Source organism: Festucalex cinctus, chromosome 13 (assembly GCF_051991245.1).
Source record: "Festucalex cinctus isolate MCC-2025b chromosome 13, RoL_Fcin_1.0, whole genome shotgun sequence".
Lineage (NCBI taxonomy): Eukaryota > Metazoa > Chordata > Actinopteri > Syngnathiformes > Syngnathidae > Festucalex > Festucalex cinctus.
In genome coordinates this window covers 25,841,470-25,861,627 of record NC_135423.1, presented here as the reverse complement: position 1 = coordinate 25,861,627, position 20,158 = coordinate 25,841,470, and the positions used below count along the sequence as shown (strand labels likewise).

Sequence of the window (20,158 nt, the reverse complement as noted above, 5' to 3'; positions counted from 1 at the left end):
ACACCGTATATATTGTCCTTCAACAGTGCTAGAACCACAAAATAAGGCACTATGTATGGTGGGTAACCAATTATATCAAACCAGTGGATGAGATACTTTGAGTATATTTGCTGTAATCTGCTTTAATTAAACTTGGTTGGTTGAGGTTTATATAATCACTCTTGGTGACTAATCTCTACTGGAGTACGTCACAATCCTGGGAAACTGCACTGTATAAAACTGAGCACCAGTCTTGCAGAAAGTGCACAACAGGAGGTGCATGCAGGGTCTTCACACTGTGAACGGATACAAATCTACAGCCATGAATATCACTCAACACCAGCAGAACAACAAGACAGGTAAACCGCTTTTCTTTTCTTTTTTTAAACCAGGAACACATGGATGAATTGATGAGATCCAATATTAATTGTCTTAATTTGTTTTGAATGCTTTCCTCCAGCACTTAAAAAACACAAGTCAAAAAAGAACAATCATTTCACAGACGTGCACGGTCTACCTTGCATAGAGAAGATTGTGTGCACAGTGGAGGATACTCCACATCCGATCCAAACAAACATCATGGGCAAATTCCCAGAATGGATCAACGGTAGTTTATTGCGGAATGGCCCGGGGAAATTTGAAATTGGAAACCACAAGTATGTATAGAATGCTTTGAGAAAAATCAATAAAATGCAGGTGATGAAGGCACCACATCCCAAGACTTAACTGTCTTCCTCCTCAGGTTCAACCACTGGTTTGATGGCATGGCTCTACTTCACCAGTTCAAAATTACCAAGGGACAGGTGACTTACAAAAGCCGCTTCCTCTCCAGTGACAGTTACCAGGCCAACAATGAAAACAACCGCATTGCTGTTTCCGAATTTGGAACGGTCAATGTGCCAGACCCTTGTAAAAACCTTTTCCAACGCTTCCTCTCAAGATTTGAATTACCAAGTGAGTGCTTTTTCTAAAAGTAGAACAGGAGATGATTGAATTACAGTTTGAAGATTTGAATCACACAAACCAATTATGAATTGAAATTGGTCTTTTTCTGTGTTGTAATTTGGTAACGTCTTATATTTCCTCTAGAGCCCACAGATAATGCCAATGTGAGCGTTGTGACCTACAAAGGCGATTATTATGTAAGCACTGAAACAAATATGATGCACAAGATAGACCCTGACACGCTGGAGACAACCAAAAAGGTAACGCATGAGGAGTGTAGTTTTATGATGTGAAAACTTACATACTTAATGCTATACGACTCAGCTGCACATTGCAGCGTCATATAATGGCTGGTAAAACCATAAAGATACAGAGACAAGTCTTCCATTGAGACTAACAGGCTATTTCCACTAAAAATTTGTATTAGGGCCATATTGAGAATAGTCATAAAAGAGAATTAGCAGTAATTTTCAGAATATGCTTGAAATATCTCAGCTTTCCAGACGCGCATCGGCGGGAGTACATGGTTCGGGGGTGCGAATGTTGTGACGCGGCCTGTGTATCGCAGCTGTGGCCGAAAATGGCGTTGGGTGTGAGACTTACGGAAGTCGTAAGTCCGTGTCATCTACCCCATTTGACTGAGAGCCAATACAAAAATACCAAAATCGGAGTAATGTGAATTCTTTTACGAGCTCGAGTGAGCAATCATGCATCTGAGTTTTGAAATACTTGCAGTTTGTTTAAAGAATTCTTATACAGGAAAATGAATAATGATTTGCAATTGCCCAGTCTTGACGAAAAAGGCGAAAACAATTTTTTCAGTATCTTTATATGAAAGAACAGACCTGATTTTACTTAATATTACAGTGTTGCAGGTAGCATTACTGCACAAGCTTCTTGACGTGGATTTCTAATGTTAATTCTGAATCAAATATCACACTGAAATTTCAGGACGAGGGTCTAATATTAAAAGTAAGAGGTCCAAGTGAGGATCGACACCACCTTCGGGTCAAGCATAATCACCCAGTTTTATTTGGGTTTAATAATTATTTGTTTTGTTTGTTTTTGTTTTACTTGTCATTATTTCATTTCGAACATCGGCTATGCAGTCATGCAACACCAGCACATTGCTAAAATCAGTGGATTTTACTGAAATATATAACTGAGTGTCATCAGCATAACGTAATGAAATGCTATTTTATGATGATAGATCCCAAAGGTAATATATAAATACAAAATAAAATAGGCCAAAGTACGGAGCCTTGCGGTAAACCGGAAGTAAGCTGCACAGATGAGATCACGAGGATACTGTACATGTCCACTAAAGCCTGGTTTACACAGCAAGATTTTAAAATTGTCGGCCGATTTTCAATCTTTGACAGACACCACACGTGAAGAGAAAAAAAAATCACGGGAGTTCCAGTTTTGAACGTACCGTGCGTGGTGTGCGGCCACACTGCACAATCAACACACCCCATACGAGCCGAGTTCATTCAAGAATGTGATGGGAAGTCTCGCATCTCGATTAAACGTGGCTTCCGAGTCGTCAACATGAGTCAATCCTGGTTTTCAGCCGAAAAAGCGGCATAAAAAGAAAAGGTCTTGTTTAAAGGAGTGTAAATGGGCACTGGTGAGACATCGCTTGCCCTCGGCTCGGTGCTGGTGGCGCGGGATGGCGTCCCACCCCGAGACCACGTTTATTTGTGGAGAATGTGTGTGCGTGTATAAAAAAAAAAAAAATTACAAATAATTAAAAAACTAAAAAGAGTGTAATAGCGCGAGCACGGACTTTTTGCTGTTTTGATTTGATTTTGGATTCCCCACCGGCTTCCTCGCCGGCTCGCTTTCTGATTGGCTGCACGTCACTGTCAATCTGCTGCGCGAAGTGAAATCGGGCCAAAAAATCCAATATGTTGGATATGCCCGATTTCAAGTCGGGGGATCTTCTGAGCGCCGACATCGGGAGGCGCCGTGTGTGGTGACAATACACACGGCAGGATTATCTGTGAAGATTATCGCTTGCATCTCGGCGCGTCCTTACGATTGTCGGGAGGGGAAATTCGGGGCTAAAATCGGGCCAATTCTCCTGCCGTGTGAACCAGGCTTTAGGGAGACCAAAGATTTTCTGTTTGACAGATATGAAGAGAACCACTCCAGAACAATGCCAGAGAATCCGACCTAAGTTTTCAGCCTATCAATCATGATGGTATGATCTATTTATCACCTTGTCTCTCGAATTGTATTGATTAGGTGAACTGGAGCAGTTTCATTGCTGTTAATGGCGCCACCGCACACCCTCACACTGAACTTGATGGAACAACATACAACATGGGGAATTCATACTCCTCTAAAGGTACAGTATTTCAGACATTAAGTTGAAAATTTGATCGCTTCTCGACTTGTCTGGTACAATCAGCTAGAAACTGTTTGCGTATGTACTATCAGGATCACACTACAACATTATCCAAGTGCCTCAAACCAAAAACTACAGCGAAGAAACCCTGGAGGGAGCCAAAGTGCTTTGCTCAATTCCCTCAGCAGACAGTACCAAACCCTCCTACTACCACAGTTTTGGTAAGCAACACAACTACAAAGTCGTGTGCTGAAACACACTTCAAAACAATAGCCAGCAGTCCTGCCACAACACAAACAACACAACATGGTTTGTTTGTCAAAAAAATATGTACAGTGTATTTTTTTACATCCCAAGAATATTTTTTTTGTCCTAGTAAAGATTTTTCCTGTAACCCAAACCCAACGACCCTACGACAGGGGCGGCCAAGTTCGGTCCTCGAAAGCACCTATCCAGCTTGTTTTCCATGTTTCTCTCCACTAACACACCTGATTCATGATCAGGATCATTATAAGGCTTCTGCAAAGCTTGCTGATTAGCTGATCATTTGATTCAGCTGTGCTGAAGGAGGGAGACATGGAAAACAGGTTGGATAGGGGCTCTCGAGGACCAGACTTGGCCACCCCGTCCTACTACTTTATTTCCCCATAGTTGATGTCATTATATCCTTTATGGTTGCTACAGCAATTTTCGTAATATTGCCCGTTAAAATGATGTGATGGAGACGGCTAGCTTCTCGAAAGGAAACCAGAGTTGCCAATACGTTATCAATATGACGGTAATCAAAGGAAATGCAATCTGTCTAATCCACTTTAGCCATGTCTGAGAACTACGTGGTATTCATTGAACAGCCCATCAAGATGGACCTATTGAAGGTTGTAACGGGCAAGTTGACAGGAAAGAGCATTAGTGACGCCTTCTTCTGGGACCCGAAACACAAAACAGTTTTCCATCTGATTCACAAAAAAACAGGGAAGGTGAGTTTCAATTAAATGAAATTCAGTCAATCTTGCATACTGTGAGTCAAGCACTTTTTAATTCCAGGTGAGCTCCATAAAGTACCTTGCTCAGCCACTGTCAACCTTCCACCAAATCAACGCCTTTGAGGAAAATGGTTATTTAATCATAGATATGTGTGCATCAGATGATGGCCAGGCAATTTCAAACTACAATATCCAGAATCTTCGCAAGTCTGGAGAAGATCTTGATGAGGTGAGCAGGTTAAAAATAACATATGTAGCTACGGCATATAACATCTGTCCAACAGACAGTTCAAGCACAATTATTCTCTGTATGGGGACAAAACTACATTATATTTCTTCACAGGTGTATAACACTCTGTGTAGAGTCTTTCCGCGTCGCTTTGTTCTACCGCTCAATGTTGATGACAAGACACCGTTCAACCAGAACTTGAACAGCTTGCCCAACAGTTCTGCCACTTCATTAAGGATCAGCAAGAACAAGGTAGACTCCTTTCACAGTCATTTCCATTCCCTGAACCGCTTATCATCTCGAGGGTCGGTGGGCGAGAGAAAGAGACCACCCTGAATTGCAGCCAATCGCAGGGCTCACAATCATTGAACAAATTTTGAACATGCTAACTGTAGCTGCCCTTGGCCTCAATAAGAACACATGGTGGAGTTTCATACGGGTGTTTTATTTTCAGACACCGTGAAAACTATGAAACAGAAATACAAAAAGAAAGCAAAGGGTCAATATCAAACTTTCAACAAAGCTACATAATTAACTACAAACTTTAATAATACAAAATATAAACACTTTCCAAAAATATATAATACATTTAATCTCATATTAAAACAGACACCACAATCCTTTAACAAATAATTCAAGACAAAATAACGCACCTCGTTCCACAAACCAAAGGTGCTAAAACAGTTGAAATAATCACTTCAGGTGAATCCACATCCTACACAAATAAACAGTGCGTGAACAGATAATTAGTGATGTTACGCTCGAAACAGACGCTCGGCAAGTGTCGAGCGCTCGCGGCAAGAAGTGTCTCGATACGTTGTTCTGAAGCCGTGCTTCGTTCGGTGGAAAAAAAAAATCATGTGACCGTGGAAGCGAAGCGTTGTTACGTACATGCGTGTCGGCCGTGGCTGTCGCCGTGTCACTCCAGGTAGGGAGGGGCTTCAGGGCAAGATTGTGATTGAGAACGAGGAAGGGTGCTGTTGTGTTGGGTTCTTTTAAAAGAAGACGGCTGTACTCGAGTGACCATGGAGCCTCCTTTATTAACTGGCTGCAACAACAACGAACGCACTTCCTTCCCTGTCCGTAATCACGGACCTAGTCTGCCCTCTAGTGGTTATACCGATTCAATACAATGGATTACACCACATCCCCCTTACACAGGTAATGTTGACCCATTAGCTGTAAACACCCTCCATTTTCAAATCAAACTTTACCCCTTTCCAGTCAATAATGGTTGACACACCAACATTTTCTTTTTCTTTCCCCATTCACTTCTCCACTGCTTATAACATTTTCATACATAACGTTTCACCTGTTTCAATAGCATATACAAAACTCAAACTTAGCGTATCCAATACAACAAGTGTAACATTTACAGATCCAACCTCTTAGGTTTTATAATTGCGCTTCCGGACCTGGTTCGGACAACACCTGGTGTTTGTGGTGCTCCTGGCTCTGTAACTGTCTCTGTAGGAGTGTTATCAGTTGAATGGGGCAGCTGTGATTCTTTCCGAGTCTCTGATGTTGACATCGGAACAAGATGACTGAGGTTCCTTCTCATTACTCCTTTTGGTCAACTGATGACATAGGATTGTGGTGTGGTGTGAACAGATGTCACTGTACCTTGTGCTTTTGCATCTGTAATCCAGACAGAGTGTCCCGGCAACAATTTGTCCAAGTCTCTGGTTCTGTGTCGTTTGTCAAAGCATTCTGCTTGACTCATCCTTCTCTCCTTCTCCACATGACGCAGTTGTTGCAAATCCGGCACACAAGGTTGCAGGGCTTTCGGAACCATCGGCAAGGTGGTACGGAGTCTACGCCCCATAAGCAGCTGTGCAGGGTTGTATCCAATTGCCAGCACTGTTGTCCTGTAGGCCAAAAGTGCTCGGTATGGGTCATTGGTTTTCTTGAGGAGGTTTTTGACTGTTTGGACAGCTCTCTCCGCCTCGCCGTTGCTTTGGGGGGTACCTGGGGATACTGGTCACATGTTCAAAACAGTACTCATTTGCAAAGTCTTTCATTTCCTGACAAGCAAATTGTGTTCCATTGTCTGTGATCAGTATTTCCGGTATTCTGTGACGTGCAAAAATTGATTTAAGATGTTCGATGACATTGACTGAACGAGTTGGGTTGAGCAGGGCGATCTCTATATACCTGGAAAAATAGTCCACTACTAACAGGTCATTTTTGTCTTTTAGAGTGAACAAATCCGCTCCCAACTTCTGCCATGGCCTTTCTGGGAGTTCAGAGGGCAATAATGGCTCTCTCGCGACTCTTTCCCGAATGCAATGTTGACATTTTAGGACAAGTTCGCTGATCGGACTGCTTAAACCTGGCCACCACACTGCCTGGCGGGCGCTCTCTCTACACTTAACTATGCCTTGATGACCCTCATGTATTGTCTCCAAAATGGCATTTCTCATGTTAGCAGGGATTACCAACCTTTCGCCCCTTAGCAGCAGTCCATTATGCACACTCAGGAACATCCTCTCAGGCCAGTAGTGTTTTACTACTCCCCGTAGCTGGTTACGATCCGGCCAGCCCTCTGTACAGTACTTCATCACTTGAGAGCACACACTGTCGGACTGCAGTTGCTCTTGAAGATCTGCCAGATATCTGTTGGTTGCAGGAAACCCCTCCAACACAGATTGAACATAAATGTTAGTGTCCTCCATAAGTTCGGTGTCTGTGTGAGTTATCTTGTTCGTAAGTGGTAAGCGTGAGAATGTATCAGCAGTGGTGAGACTTTTGCCAGGGATGTACTTTATAATGTAGGAGTACCGCATCAGGCGCATACGAAACCTCTGTATTCACGGTGGAAGCGCATCCAGAGCTTGTCCTCCCAGAAGACTCACCAGTGGCTTGTGGTCCGTTTCAAGCTCAAAATCCAGACCCAGAATGAAATCATTGAACCTCTCGCAAGCCCAGGTGAGAGCCAGCACTTCTTTCTCCAGCTGGGCGTAGCGCTGCTCTGTAGGTGTCAATGACCTTGAAGCATAAGCAACTGGTGACCACATCTCTCCCTCTTTCTGTAACAAGACTGCTCCCAGCCCATATGAAGAGGCATCGGCTGAGATTTTCTGTGGCTTATTTGGGTCATACAGCTGTAGTACAGGAGCAGTGGACAGTTCTGGTTTGAGACCGCAGAAAGCCTTTCGTTGGTCATGCCCCCAGTACCATGTGTTTTTGGTTGAAAGCAAATCTCTCAATGTTTTGTTCTTTTCTGAAAGGCTTTGAATAAACTTCCCGAGTTGATTCACCATTCCCAAGAGGCTTTTCAACTCACTTACGCTGTTTGGCTCTTTCATGTCCTGAACTGCTTTGGTTTTGTCTGGATCAGGGCTCAAACCTTCTGCTGAGACAATAAACCCAAGGAATTTGGCTTGTCTTTTGGCAAACTCACATTTTGACATATTCAGCGTCACACCTGCCTTCTCCACTCGCTTGAGAACAGCATCTAGTCTTTCGTCATGCTGCTCCGCTGTTGACCCCCAGACAAGGATATCGTCCATATGACAGATAACTCCCTCAAGGCCTGCTGTGACTTCCTTCACCATCATGTTTTGGAAATGTTCAGGTGCACTTGAAATGCCAAATGGTAGACGGTTGAAGTGGTATCTACCAAGTGGTGTAATGAAAGTGGTGAGGGGGGGCCGACTCTTTGGACAGCGGTATCTGCCAAAAGCCCATATTAGCCTCGAGCTTTGTAAAAAACTGAGCACCTGTGAGCATGCCAAGCGTTTGGTCCACTGAGGGAAGTACATATCTTTCACGATACACAGACTCATTTAGAGGAGTCATATCCACACAGATATGCACCTTTTACTTATCCTTTTTGGGAGCTACTACCATGCCACAGCACCAAATCTGTTGGCTCCTCCACTCGACTAATAACTCCCAGCTTTTCCATCCGCTTCAGTTTCTCCTTGACTTTTCCCATGAGCGGAAGTGGAACACGCCTTGGCACCTTAAGTGAAAAGGACTTTGCATCAGGTTTCAGCTTTATTGTGTACGGTTTCTGAACCAGTCCAAGTCCATCACACAACTTAGGATACACCTTCTTCACTGTTTCATGATCTATGGAGTCAACTCTGGCAATCAGCTTCAATCACACCGTTCTGCCCAGTAGCGCCGCACGTAGATTTTTGACCACGTAGCTGTTCTCAGTTGTGCTTCTGTCGTTGTATGTGATAGTTTCAGTAGTATACCCCAAAACAGTTACCATGGTTCTACCCGGACCATACAGGGGTTTGTGTGCCTTTTCCAGCTGTTCATTTTTCATTTTGAAATTTCCAAAGGTTTGTTCTGAAATAGCAGTGACGTCCGCGCCAGAATCTAACTTAAATGTCACTTTATGTCCTCTCACGTTTATGTCAGCCATCCATGGATCTTCTCCCAAATCTGCTTCACCCAGAAAAAGCCCATCTGCACTATCAGCAACCTCATTTACAGCTGGTTTAGACCTACAGACTCTTCCGTAGTGTCCACGCTTTCCACAGAAATGGCACTCTGCATTTTTAGCTGGGCACTGTCCTGCTGCATGTGGTGGTGCTCTGCCACATCGATGACACGTCTTATCTTTTGTCTGCTGAGGTTGAGTGGACTTAAGCTGTTTCTGTTCATTGCCTTTGAACTTTTTTTGCTTGATTTTCTTGATGTGTACCGCATCCATGGCCGCTTTACTTGCGCTGTATTCGCCTCTCAGGTCAGTCTGTTGCCTTTTTATTTCTTCAGATTGCCTTGCAATCATTATAGCTTTAGCAAGGGTAAGATCTTTGTCAAGCTGCATTCTTTCTGATAGCGATTGATCCTTTAAACCCACTACAAGCCTATCTCTCAAAAGTTCATCATGGAGTGCACCATACTCACAGTTTTCTGCTCGTGCATAAAGTGCTGTGATGAACGACTCCACTGGTTCTGATGGTTGTTGCGCTCTCTTGTTGAATTTTGCCCGTTCGTATGACATTTTTCTTTGGGACAAAATGTCTATCAAAAGCTGTTTTGACCACATCATACAGCTGCCGCTGCTCATCTGTTAGCGTTAGCCCACGTAGCACGTCGTCAGCTTCATCTCCCAGGCAATAAACCAGTGTGTTTACTTGATTTACATCTGAGGAGTTGTTTAGGTTACTTGCCAGTCTAAAACGCTCAAAACGTCTTATCCATTTTTCCCCACTCCTGGGGCTTCCAGAAGTCGAAGGGCTCCGGTGGTTTCATGGTGAAGGTCGCTGCTGGGCTAGCCGTCGCCATTCCTGGGCCTGCTGCCGCTCCCGCTGCTAAGGCTGCCACTTGCGCTTGCTCAGACAAAGCAAAGCTGACTTATTTCCACCTCAAAACCAGATCTGTAGAAAAAAGAAAAAAAACATCTTATTATATTATTATTGTATTGTATTATTATTCTAATAAAGAAGTTAGAAAAAGAAAAAAAAACATCTCAATTTCAATCCCAATTACCCACAACTCACCCCAATATTTTACGTCATGGCCACGGACTTAAAATATATATCCGTTCATCTTCAGGTTTAAAGTTACGCAAATGATTAACTTGTAAAATTGTGACTGTAGTCATTTGTCCGCATTGAACACCGTGCCTTAGGCATTACTGACACCTAGAGGTCAAAACGGCCCACAGCACATATCGGACATACATATAATTAGACGCAGTACTTCAAATTTCAGAACTAATCTTCTGTTTCTGTCACTCCTTGTTTATTTTAAATTTGAATAATGTTGTATTTGGGCCACTGCGTGATTTGATTGTAAAAATATAGTCAGACTATCTAGCCAGCTATAGCCATCAGCTATATATATTTTCTTGTCAGATATGTATATTTTCTTGTCAGAAAGCTTTTCAGTAATATGTAAGGAGATTTTAACTCGTATTTATACGAGAATTAATTTCATATAGGCGTCTGAAAGACTTTCAGTTGTGTGAGTAAGCGTGTTTCAGCTGTGTTTATGAGCGTTCTTTTCGATGTGTGTACATGGATTTCAGTAGGTTGTGTGAGAGAAATATATATTTAATGCAGCGGAAGTCATTTCTTTACGTTTTTCCAAGAAAAATACATGGGCTGGCCAAAAAGCATTAAGTAACCCTAACTCAAGCCGCAGCATAACTTGGTGACGTTATATTGCAAATGCACATAACGATCCATCTATTTGTCATGTACTTATTGATTATTGCCTTACAATAAAATTTTATTAATATGAAAGTTTTTAGTTTGAAAATTTTCATTCCCCCAGTCGGATATGACGTTTCGTTCGGCCAATAGGAAACTGTGTGGTAGCCAGGTGTCATGTGATGTAGGCGATGGATCACCCCCCACCCCGTTTCACATGTATGCGTGGATGCATTTGAGTACTGTGTGAACGTAATTCAGTTATGTGTGTGAGACCGTTTCACATGTATGCGTTGATGCATTTGAGTACTGTTTGAGAACGTAATTCAGTTATGTGTGTGAGACCGTTTCACGTGTATGTGATGATGAATTTCAGTACTGTTTATGAGAGCAATTCAGTTATGTTTATGAGAATGTTTCACATGTATGTTTGGATGCATTTCAGTACTGTTTATAACAGCAAATGAATTGTACTTATGAACGGATTTCACCAGTGTGTGTGAGCAAAAACGTTTCAGTACTGTTTATAAAAGCATTTCAGTGGTGTTTATGAGCGTATTTCACTAGTATGTATGAACACATTTGACTAGTGTGTATAAGAAGCAAACATTTCAGTGGTGTTTATAAGAGCTTTTCAGTTATACGTGTGAGAGCTAATCCTGAATTATAGCCCAGACGGCACCTCATAGCTGTACTCGAGTGACCATGGCGCCCCCTTTATTAACTGGCTGCAACAACAATGAACGCACTTCCTTCCCTGTCTGTAATCACGGACCTAGTCTGCCCTCTAGTGGTTATACCGATTCAATACAATGGATTACACCACAGGCGCAGTGGTGCACTGAATGAGTAATATTTACTTGGAGAAAAATAAACTAGTAAAGTGTTATCGCTCCAAAATTAAGTGTTCCTAGTACATCTTAGCAGTTTTTGTTTTTTAAATGAGGAAAAGAAGGAAAAAAAAAAAAAAGAAGAAGTACTTAAGGCTTGAGAAACGAACCCATAACCTTTCTTGGGTGACAGCCACGTTAGGACCTGAGCCACGCCACTCCTTCTGTGTTGTTGGTGTCAGGTCCTCGTACCGCGAGATCGAGTCACCAGAAATACTATCCTATAGTGGCAAACAGCAAGACTAAATGGCTCACATGATAAGAGTGTCTAGCTACCAGGCTGAAGGTCTTGAGTTCGCTCCTGCTGTACTTTAGTAACTTTTTGTGTGTGTGTGTGTGTGTGTGTTTTTTTTTTTTATTAATAAATTGGTAAATTGTACCCAAAACCCTCCTTGTAAAATTTATAATGTATTTTTTTTTTTCAAGTAAATATCTCTTCCCTTTATTTTACAGTACAGGAGAAGTTGGATTATTACACAATAGATTAATTCCATCCACCCATCCATCCATCTTCTTCCGCTTATCCGGGGTCGGGTCGCGGGGGCAGCAGCTTCAGGAGGGAAACCCAGACTTCCCTCTCCCCAGCCACTTCAACCAGCTCCTCCGGCGGGATCCCGAGGCGTTCCCAGGCCAACCGAGAGACATAGTCTCTCCAGCGTGTCCTGGGTCGCCCCCGGGGTCTCCCGCCAGTGGGACATGCCCGGAACACCTCCCCAGGGAGGCGTCCAGGAGGCATCCGAACCAGATGCCCGAGCCACCTCAGCTGGCTCCTCTCAACGCGGAGGAGCAGCGGCTCGACTCTGAGTCCCTCCCGGATGACCGAGCTTCTCACCCTATCTCTAAGGGAGAGCCCGGACACCCTGCGGAGGAAACTCATTTCGGCCGCTTGTATCCGGGATCTCGTTCTTTCGGTCACGACCCACAGCTCGTGACCATAGGTGAGGGTTGGAACGTAGATCGACCGGTAAATCGAGAGCTTTGCCTTTTGGCTCAGCTCTTTCTTCACCACGACGGACCGATACAGAGTCCGCATCACTGCAGACGCTGCACCGATCCGCCTGTCGATCTCCCGCTCCATCCTACCCTCACTCGTGAACAAGACCCCAAGATACTTGAACTCCTCCACTTGGGGCAGGATCTCATCCCCGACCTGAAGACGACACTCCACCCTTTTCCGACTGAGGACCATGGTCTCGGATTTGGAGGTGCTGATCCTCATCCCAGCCGCTCCAGTGAGAGCTGAAGGTCCCGGCCTGATGAAGCCAACAGCACCACATCATCTGCAAAGAGCAGAGATGCAATGTTGAGGCCACCAAACCGGAACCCCTCCCCGCCTCGGCTGCGCCTAGAAATTCTGTCCATAAAAGTTATGAACAGAATCGGTGACAAAGGGCAACCTTGGCGGAGTCCAACCCTCACCGGAAACGAATCCAACTTACTGCCGGCAATGCGGACCAAACTCTGGCAACGGTCGTACAGGGACCGAACAGCCCGTATCAAGGGGCCCGGCACCCCGTACTCCCGAAGCACCCCCCACAGAACTCCCCGAGGGACACGGTCGAACGCCTTCTCCAAATCCACAAAACACATGTGGACTGGTTGAGCGAACTCCCACGCACCCTCGAGGATCCTGCGGAGGGTGTAGAGCTGGTCCACTGTTCCACGGCCAGGACGAAAACCACACTGCTCCTCCTGAATCCGAGATTCGACCTCCCGACGGACCCTCCTCTCCAGCACCCCTGAATAGACCTTACCAGGAAGGCTGAGGAGTGTGATCCCTCTGTAGTTGGAACACACCCTCCGGTCCCCCTTCTTAAAAAGGGGGACCACCACCCCGGTCTGCCAATCCAGAGGCACTGTCCCCGATGTCCACGCGATGTTGTAGAGGCGTGTCAACCACGACAGCCCCACAACATCCAGAGTCTTTAGGAACTCCGGGCGGATCTCATCCACCCCCGGGGCCCTGCCACCGAGGAGCTTTCCAACCACCTCAGTGACTTCGACCCCAGAGATAGGAGAGCCCACCCCAGAGTCCCCAGACTCTGCTTCCTCAAGAGGAGACGTGTTGGTGGAATTGAGGAGGTCTTCGAAGTATTCCCCCCACCGCTTCACGACGTCCCGAGTCGAGGTCAGCAGCACCCCATTGCCACTATACACAGTGTTAACGGTGCACTGCTTTCCCCTCCCGAGACGCCGGATGGTGGACCAGAATTTCCTCGAAGCCGTCCGGAAGTCGTTTTCCATGGCCTCACCGAATTCCTCCCATGTCCGAGTTTTTGCCTCAGCAACCGCCGAAGCCGCGTTCCGCTTGGCCATCCGGTACCCGTCAGCTGCCTCCGGAGTCCGACAGGCCAAAAAGGCCCGATAGGACTCCTTCTTCAGCTTGACGGCATCTCTTACCGCTGGTGTCCACCAGCGGGTTCGAGGATTGCCGCCACGACAGGCACCGACCACCTTACGGCCACAGCTCCGATCGGCCGCCTCAACAATGGAGGCGCGGAACATGGCCCATTCGGACTCAATGTCCCCCGCCTCCCCCGAAACAAGGGAGAAGCCCTGCCGGAGGTGGGCATTGAAACTCTTTCTGACAGGGGATTCCGCCAGACGTTCCCAGCAAACCCTCACAATACGTTTGGGTCTGCCAGGTCGGACTGGCATCTTCTGGCATCACCATCGGAGCCAACACACCACCAGGTGGTGATCAGTTGACAGCTCCGCCCCTCTCTTCACCCGAGTGTCCAAAACATGCGGCCGCAAATCCGATGACACGACTACAAAGTCGATCATCGAACTGCGGCCTAGGGTGTCCTGGTGCCAAGTGCACATATGGACACCCTTATGCTTGAACATGGTGTTCGTTATGGACAAACCGTGACGAGCACAGAAGTCCAATAACAGAACACCGCTCGGGTTCCGATCAGGGGGGCCGTTCCTCCCAATCACGCCCCCCCAGGTCTCACTGTCATTCCCCACGTGAGCGTTGAAGTCCCCCAGCAGGACGAGGGAGTCCCCAGAGGGAGCGCTCTCCAGCACACCCTCCAAGGACTCCAAAAAGGGTGGGTACTCTGAGCTGCTGTTTGGTGCATATGCACAAACAACAGTCAGGACCCGTCCCCCCACCCGAAGGCGGAGGGAGGCTACCCTCTCGTCCACCGGGGTAAACCCCAACGTACAGGCGCCGAGCCGGGGGGGCAATAAGTATGCCCACACCTGCTCTGCGCCTCACACCATGGGGAACTCCAGAGTGGAAGAGAGTCCAACCCCTCTCAAGAGGACTGGTACCAGAGCCCAAGCTGTGTGTGGAGGCGAGTCCGACTATGTCTAGTCGGAACTTCTCGGCCTCGCACACCAGCTCGGGCTCCTTCCCTGCCAGAGAGGTGACATTCCATGTCCCAAGAGCCAGTTTCTGTAGCCGGGGGTCGGTCCGCCAAGGTCTCCTCCCTTGGCTGCCACCCAGCCTACACTGCACCCGACCCCTTTGGCCCCTCCCACCGGTGGTGAGCCCGTGGGAAGGGGGACCCACGTTGCCTCTTCGGGCTATGCCCGGCCGGGCCCCATGGGTGCAGGCCCGGCCACCAGGCGCTCGCCAGCGAGCCCCGCCTCCAGGCCTGGCTCCAGAGGGGGGCCCCGGTGACCCGCGTCCGGGCGAGGGAAACGCTTCTCCAAAGATATTTGTCATCATAAGGGTCTTCTGAGCCGTTCTTAGTCTGGCCCCTCACCTAGGACCTGTTTGCCATGGGTGACCCTACCAGGGGCATAAAGCCCCAGACAACATAGCTCCTAGGATCATTGGAACACGCAAACCCCTCCACCACGTTAAGGTGCCGGCTCACGGAAGGATAGATTAATTCACAATTGCACATATTGTAGGCATTCATTCACACACTATATGCACTGATTTATAATGTAAATTAAATCACCAAAAAGATCTTCTCCAAAGCCGGAGAGGTCAACCGACTGAAACCAAATGCTACATAAATGATCTTTTTAAATGAAACACCCAGATCCCCGTCCCAGTGTTACAAGCATTTTATTGAAATACCATCATCAGTTTTCTGTTGCAGAAGTATTTCACTTTTTCATTTAAAACTGACACAACAGTATCTTATTTTTTAATGATGCTTTGCCCTTTTGCTGAATGTAAATAAAATATTTTTTTGTCCAGTAGATGTCATGTCACCACACTGAATTGTGTCAAATACCTCGAAGCACTGAACCATTTCAACACAATTGCTTCAGTGGTACAGAAAGCAGTGGTGAAGCAGTGTCGTGACTCACCACACTGATTCGTGGCAAATGCTTCATGACACTGAACCATTTTGACACACTGCTTCATATTGATTCATTGCTTCAGAAAGCTCGGTTTCTCCATCACTACAGATAATTAATAACAGTAGTCATAATAAAATACTCATGGAAACTATCAAAGCAAACTTACATGAATAATCAGGACCCGAACAACTGCGACACACGGAGCAACATGTTTACCGTGCCAAACAATGAGAGTGAAGCAGACTGTCACCTGAGCAGGTGAAACCTTTTAACCTTAATTACCGCCTCACCCCAGGCTGACGGTGCACAACTGCCACCCAGTGGCCATTTCTCATAATTCATTTACACAAACAGCATTTCAGATTATTTCCTCAGTTTCATGAATCAAATAACGTTTGCGTTTGTGCAGATATTCTGCACCTATGAGGAGCTCCATGGGGAAGACCTTCATGAGTACGGTGGTCTTGAGTTCCCTCAGATTAACTATGGCAAGTACAACACCTGCCCCTACCGCTACTTCTATGGCTGCGGTTTCAGACACCTTGTAGGGGACACGCTAATCAAGATGGACCTTCAAAATAAACACATGAAGGTGGGTCAAATGTGGCATTTCTCGGCTTTCAGTAACAGTAACGTGGAAATGAAAATTGCAATTTGAGCATTATACAATCAACAGTTCAATTCCTGCTTATTGTTCTTACAGTTTCATACATTTTCTCAAATTTTTCTACAAAGGTCTGGGAACAACCTGGTCTATATCCATCAGAACCTGTCTTCATACCCTCCCCAGAGGCCACTGAGGAAGATGATGGCGTTATTTTGTCTGTGGTCATCACGCCAAATAAGGTTGGTCCAGTTTAGCAAAACATTGTGGGAGGAAGAAAAAAAAAAAAAAAAATACATCTAGTAATAAAGTACCAATATGACCTGTACGGCATGTTAAAAGCAATATTTGCAGTTTAAAATGTAAAAATCTTCCTAAAATGTTGGCTTCATCAGAGTGACGAACTCTTTCTCAAAACACTATTAATCAATTTGGATTATTCTTAGAAAAATGCGTTAACCCAGACTTGCAAATTTTACAAACATTAATTTTTGTCCTCTTTAATTGTCTCAGACTGAACATCTTCAAAAAAAGTTAATAGACACAATGAATTGCATAGCAAGATCAATGGATCAGTTATTTCATTTGGCTTTTATATTATACAATTATGGTTTATCAGTAGCCGACAGTACATTATCAGTATTCACTAGACTCATGAATATTAATTCATTGTGATGACGTGTATCGTGCGTTTCCCCATTTAGGGTTAGGTTCAGCAACGGGTTGAATGTTTTCTGAAACAACACAGCCATAAAATTACAATGCTTGGTAAAAGACTTATTGGACAAGCTTTTGTAGGTCAAACTTAAAAAAAAAAATATATATATATATATATATATATATATATATATATATATATATATATATATATATATATATATATATATATATATATATATATATCCATCCATCCATTTTCTTGACCGCTTAATATATATATATATATATATATATATATATATATATATATATATATATATATATATATATATATATATGTATATGTATATGTGTGTGTGTGTGTGTGTGGGGGGGGGGGTTATTATCCCTCTGTGTTTATTGTTTTCAGGACAAGAGTACATTCGTTTTGGTTTGAATGCCAAGACATTGGAGGAGCTGGCCAGGGCTGAGGTGCCAGTTAATATCCCGTACGGCTTTCATGGAACAGTCAATGCCACTGCATAGATATTTTACTATTTGTTGGTAAAATAAATAAATAAATAAATAAATAAATAAATAAATGAATAAAAAAAAAAAAAAAAAATATATATATATATATATATATATATATATATATATATATAACTAACATTCCGAGGGCCCACCGGTATTCCTAGCTGCCGTCTTAAAGCAGCTCTATGTAAGATTTAAAATTTCAAATCTCTACTGCCACCTGTGGCCGAAAACAAACTGCACGCTTGTACACGCTGCGCGCACTCGTACGTGCACGACCTCAATACTGAAGACTGGGCTCTTCATATCCAATTAAACTATGTTTTCAGAGGTAAGAAGTTTTATAATGTTATACAAAGCTGGCCACTTCACGGAATGAGACTCTCGATCCCCACTAAACAATTGATGTCCACGGGACGTGCAGATCATATTGCTTTAGTCGGTCGAAGTCCAGTCCTGTGCTGTACTCCAAAACGATGTGCAAATTACGTCAATTAATTGGACCTCATTCCGATGTTAATATGCAGTTACATATTGTAGTCACCCCGCTCGAAGGACGTCAACCTGATTCTAGTCATTATTAGTGTATGTCGCCCCCAGGCTAGCGTCATTGTGCATGAGCCGAAAGGTGGGCTGTCATTTATGGAAATTGACGATTGTGAAAAACATATAGACCCATTCACTACTTAGTGTGATATGGCCGTGAATCTTATCGCCATTCAGTAGTACCGTTCACATTCCGTTAGCATAATGTAGCTACAATAGGCTGTTTTCACGGAGGAAAATAAGGCGACATTTAGCTTGATTGAAACGCCGCGGAATGGAACGTCTGTTCTTCATAAAGTAATTCTGTTCTATTTCATTCAACTTTGCCGCCCCTTTCACGCTAATTGTTGCCGTCCACTTCACTTTCACCCCAATAGTTACGACCGAGAAGTGATCGATCTTGAGGTTACTGCTATTTGAAAACAACCCATTTTTTTTCTAAATGTCAAGATACTCGCTTCTTACCGTTTGGAGGAGAAAGCCAGCTGTGAATCACTTTTCTAATCTAAGTCCGATCTGAACTCTCTCCACCGCTGAAATGTCAAACCAATGTTCACTCTCGTTCTCGGCGCCGGTCACTATCAAGTTTAGATGATTATTTTTTTTTTTCGTGGCACTTGACATTGTTTTCATTTTTTTTTTTTTTTTTTTGATCAGCCTTCCGCGGAGTAACAGCGGGTGTCTGGGGCAGCGAAAATCTGTACTAGTTCCGTCTTCGCGCGACAGGAAACAACTGACGATGACGCGAATGACGTCACATCCCGCAGACAGAGGGCGGGAAATTCGAAGGATTCGGACCGGACGCTTCCTAAATAATATTGGCCAGAGGCTTGTCGGAGTACCCATTGTGAACAGCGAAGATGTTGAGCTACTAATTAGAATATGTTTCAGTCATAAATGGTCAAATAAAAAGGCTATTGTTATGATATTTTTTTGGGAAATCCTACATAGAGTAGCTTTAAAAAAAATTAAAAATAAAAACAAAGTTGGGCGATGTCTGTCAGTTGTCCGAAGCACTTCAGAGAGCTGAGATGCCCTGCGAGCTCCCGCCTACCGATGGGAGCACGCGGTTAGGGGGCGCAGGTGTGTGGGTGCGACCGTGAGAAACCGAGGAACGTAACCCACACGCTGCAAACCGGAATCAAAGCTGATGGGTAAAAACACGGAAGTCACAAGTGCCGCCTCTTCTGTGACATATGTTCTCCCTCGTACGATGCATGAACCAGTCACAGCGAACCTTAATGGTTTTTGACATATTGGACAGCAAACGAGATTCTGAATAAGTCAAGGTGTTGTTTGCCTTTTTTTTTTTTTTTTTTCAAAAGCCCAGCTGCGTTAATATCATAGCACAGAACATCATAGTGCGTCCTAAAGGGGACATATGTCTTTGTCAAAATAATGTCTAAATGTGGATACAGTCTCTCAACTATGGCTACAATCGAATAGTGACAAATTAAAAAGAGTTTTGTTTTGTTTGTTTGTTTTTAAATCAGACTTGACCTGGGCTTTCAAGGGTCTCCCAAATGGCACATTCGCCTAGACCCCTGTTCTGGAAAAACCTGTCTCAAGTGCTCATGTTCTGTTGTATTATTGTCAATCTTGAACTGGAATTAGGGAACACCTCAAGCTTTGATCCTGTAGTATTTTCAAGTCCGAATCACCATTCTACATTCATTTTCCAGCCAGATTTTGTGAAAAACAATTACGCAAACATAAAATGTGTCTCTTTTTATTATTATTATTATTATTATTATTATTATTAAAAATTCCATTACTCAGTGCCAATACCACTTCAACAGATTATGACTGTTTGGGAGAAAATCTCAAAGTGTTATTTAAAAAAAAAAAAAAAAAAAAAAGAGACCAAAACGATGCTGATACTTCAAATGGTTTAAGAACAGCTTCAAATTTACTTTGGGTACACCTTTTTTCCCCCTGCAAAAATGGCAGGATTGATAAATAACAAAAATACATTTAGGAACACATACAGCCTTGGCTGATTAGAATTATCTTATTGACCATTATGTCAATGTGTTTATTGTTTTCAGGACAAGAGTACATTCCT

General features: G+C 44.2%; 1 protein-coding gene across 3 annotated transcripts in view; it reads left to right on the top strand.

Moving 5' to 3' along the window:
* The first annotated feature begins 246 nt into the window (after window positions 1-246).
* bco2b (beta-carotene oxygenase 2b) overlaps window positions 247-20,158 on the top strand; it is a 20,759-nt gene continuing 847 nt past the window's right edge. Inside the window, exons 1-13 of one of the 3 annotated variants that reach the window (XR_013287958.1) lie at window positions 247-338; window positions 440-635; window positions 722-933; window positions 1,069-1,184; window positions 3,175-3,277; window positions 3,370-3,498; window positions 4,094-4,254; window positions 4,322-4,489; window positions 4,604-4,741; window positions 16,180-16,362; window positions 16,506-16,616; window positions 17,444-17,522; window positions 20,142-20,158. The exon at window positions 20,142-20,158 is cut by the window's right edge and continues 80 nt beyond it. Coding sequence is in view for 2 of the 3 variants with exons in the window: in XM_077541429.1 (XP_077397555.1) it covers window positions 260-338; window positions 440-635; window positions 722-933; window positions 1,069-1,184; window positions 3,175-3,277; window positions 3,370-3,498; window positions 4,094-4,254; window positions 4,322-4,741; window positions 16,180-16,362; window positions 16,506-16,616; window positions 20,142-20,158 (1,727 nt within the window). In the remaining variant the exon portion in view is untranslated. Of the gene's footprint in view, window positions 339-439; window positions 636-721; window positions 934-1,068; window positions 1,185-3,174; window positions 3,278-3,369; window positions 3,499-4,093; window positions 4,255-4,321; window positions 4,742-16,179; window positions 16,363-16,505; window positions 16,617-17,443; window positions 17,523-20,141 lie in introns of all 3 variants that reach the window. The other 2 variants (XM_077541430.1, XM_077541429.1) reach the window with 2 other exon arrangements.